The sequence below is a fragment of the Octopus bimaculoides genome, chromosome 19 (genome assembly GCF_001194135.2).
Source record: "Octopus bimaculoides isolate UCB-OBI-ISO-001 chromosome 19, ASM119413v2, whole genome shotgun sequence".
Taxonomy (NCBI): domain Eukaryota; kingdom Metazoa; phylum Mollusca; class Cephalopoda; order Octopoda; family Octopodidae; genus Octopus; species Octopus bimaculoides.
In genome coordinates, this window is record NC_068999.1 from 41,512,577 (window position 1) to 41,515,691 (window position 3,115).

Consider the following 3,115-nt stretch of genomic DNA (forward strand, 5'->3'; position numbering starts at 1 on the left):
GTTCAAATCACGCCGAGATCAACTTTCCTTTCCAGAAATTCTTTGAATTCCTGATAGTTCTTAGTTTGTTTGTGTCCAAGTTCATCGACCATGATGTAAAGATAACTTTCTCCACCACAAACTGGATATCAAGAAAGCTTCAGTTAGCTACCACTGAAGGAGACCCCCCCCCCTCGGTCATGAATGACCATGGGATTGCACCTAGAAAGTTACCCTCCGAGGCACAAGTCCGGGAAAGGTTGTTTGTGGAAGGCCAGCAGTTGCCCATGCATACCAGCCACCCCTCTCCACACCACTAATGTTATCCAAGGGAAAGGTAAAGGCCGATATAGCTTGGCACCAGTGATGTCGCAACTCATTTCTACAGTTGCGTTAACTGGAGCAACGTGGAAATAAAGTGTCACGTAGTCCGGTCCAGGAATCGAACTCACAACCTCAGGATCGTAAGCTCGACACTAACCACTGAGCCATGCGCCTTCACTTAGCTACCACTAGGCTTATATTAAAAAAGCATAGATCCAGGGCAGTTTACCTGAATTTTATCTTAAAGAGAGTTGAGTCTCCAAAGACCCTTGTTATTTTCCCTTAAAAAGGAATGCGACAAATTGTTCAAGACTTCCCAGGTTTCGTCTTCAAGGAGGATTCACTCAAACAGAGGGAGAAAATATAGCTACATCTGAGGCCTAAAGGGTTATAGCTTTCTATAGGATCTTGGGATGTTAATTATAATCAACAGAATGCTAATTATAATCATCTAGAATGTGGTGAGCCAAATGATCTTGGAAAAGTTAATAGCTGTAGGTTACAGAGAATATCGTTCTTTACTGGAAAAGCTAACTTTAACGGACACCATTATAAGTTTACCAAGATATATGATGCCAATATGTTATCACTAACAGCAGCGGAAGCCATCAGTAAACCAACGATCATTTTTGGTTATATTACCTTTATATATATATATATATATAGTTTTTTTAATGTCCGTATCTTAATTCTGGAATTGCTATTATTTCAATTAATTTTCATTAATTATGGTTAATTGTAAATATCATTATTTACTTTCTCGTTTCTATCTTAACTTTAATTGTACTCTTAACTGCTAATTACTGGCTGATTATATTGTTTAAATTTATTACTCTCAATTATATTAATGCAACTAACATCCTTAAAAACAAACATAAAAATCAGTACGAATTTACCATTGTTGTTCTTGCTATTATTATTATTATCATCATCATCATTATTATTATTTATTATTATCATTATTATTATTATTTATTATTATCATTATCATTATCATCACTATTTATTATTATTATTATTATTAATTATTATTATTATTAATATCATTACTATTTATTATTATTATCATTATTAATTATTATTATCTATTATTAATTATTATTATTATTTATTATTATTAATTATTATTAATTATTATTATTAATTATTATTAATTATTATTATTAATTATTATTATTATCATTATTATTTATTATTATCATCATTATCATTATTAATTATTATCATCATTATTATCATTAATTATTATCATCATCATCATTATTATTATTATTATTATTATTTATTATAGGTACAGAATGGCTATGATAAATACCTACGAGATGAAAGACCGGAAATCACAGTCTACTTCTAAGAAACACAAATGGTTACGCATGCACAGGAAGTGAAGTGACGTCAGAACCAAGAACTACTCTTACTCTAACAACAACAACAAATATATTAATAAATACTCACAATATCTGTATGAAATGAAAAATATATAAAAACAGAGGCAGGTGGAGAAACGAGCGAGAAACACAGAAATAAAGAAAGATCAAGCAAAAAAAAAAAACAAAAAAAAACACAAATTTGAAAGAAAAGTGAAATAAAGACAGCGTCGTGTAATTTCAGCATCAGCGGATTCTAAGAATGGTCTAGAACTGCGTATATTCAATATTTTTGTATTTATAAAAAAAAAAAAAGTTCTTAAAAATAACTTTGAAAAAAAAATAATTAATTTGAAAAAAATAACAGCTCAGACTAACGAAAATATAAAATAAGAAAAAAAAAACAAAAAGTATACACAAACACAGTACTGACTATAAACGTGTACATGTGTGTATGACGGCTGTTATATATATGTGCGTGTGTTGTGTATGTAAGTTTATATGGGGGGTTATATAACACAATCTCCATACAAATGTATGTGTGTGTGTATTCATGAGAGTGTGTATATATGCTGTGTATGCCTCATAGAAAATTGGAATTTCGATAAAAAAAAGTAGTTTGTTTTTTTTTTAATTATTATAATAATAATAATAATATAATAATAACAATAATAATTATAATTATAATGTAAACAACAACAATAATAATGACTATTATCTTGATAAATTATAACAACAACAATTGCTAAGATAACTGGAAAAATAATGATGGTGATGATGAGAATGATGATCAATTGAAGGCAAGAGGAGGAGGAGAGAGAGGAGGCAAGAAAAAGAGGTGTTGATTCTAGGAGAGAATGAAGAAGAAAAAATATCTTTTTATGGATCAGGAAAAAATGTGGGAAATAATAACAATAATAATAATAAATCAGAGAAGACGGTGGCGTAAGATTGGATGGAGGGAAAAATGAGCAAATTTGTAAGGAGGAGTTCAGACAATGATTAAAATCACCAATATCAATATCGATTTGCATCGATCTGAATAAGTTCTCGGGGACTCAACCGAACCCAAACTGATTCAGAGACGTTTTCTCAGATAGGGAAATTTCTGAGGATAAAACAGAAGATATTCTATACAGGATATGGAAGATCAACACCAGCTGATAAGCGGGCGGGAAACAAGGGTGCATGGATGTGTCTGCATAAATGTATAGATAAGAGTATGCAAATAAATTTCTATGTATATATGTAACGTCTTCATAGGCATAAGATGTGTGTATATATATACACACATGCTTCTTATACGACGTATGTGTGTGTGTATATATATATATATATATTCATACGTTGCATATGTGTATATATGTACACATACGTAGTGTATACATACATACATACATATATATATATATATATATATATATATATATATATATATATATATA

At 29.9% G+C, this 3,115-nt stretch overlaps 1 protein-coding gene across 2 annotated transcripts in view; it reads left to right on the forward strand.

Annotated features, from left to right (window-relative positions):
• Positions 1-2,917, forward strand: part of LOC106880429 (uncharacterized) — a 139,790-nt gene extending 136,873 nt beyond the window's left edge. Inside the window, exon 7 of one of the 2 annotated variants that reach the window (XM_052974878.1) lies at positions 1,593-2,917. In XM_052974878.1, the coding sequence (XP_052830838.1) occupies positions 1,593-1,611 (19 nt within the window). In that variant the 3' untranslated portion in view covers positions 1,612-2,917. The remainder of the gene's footprint in view (positions 1-1,592) is intronic. The other variant, XM_052974879.1, reaches the window with a different exon arrangement.
• The last annotated feature ends 198 nt before the right edge of the window (positions 2,918-3,115 follow it).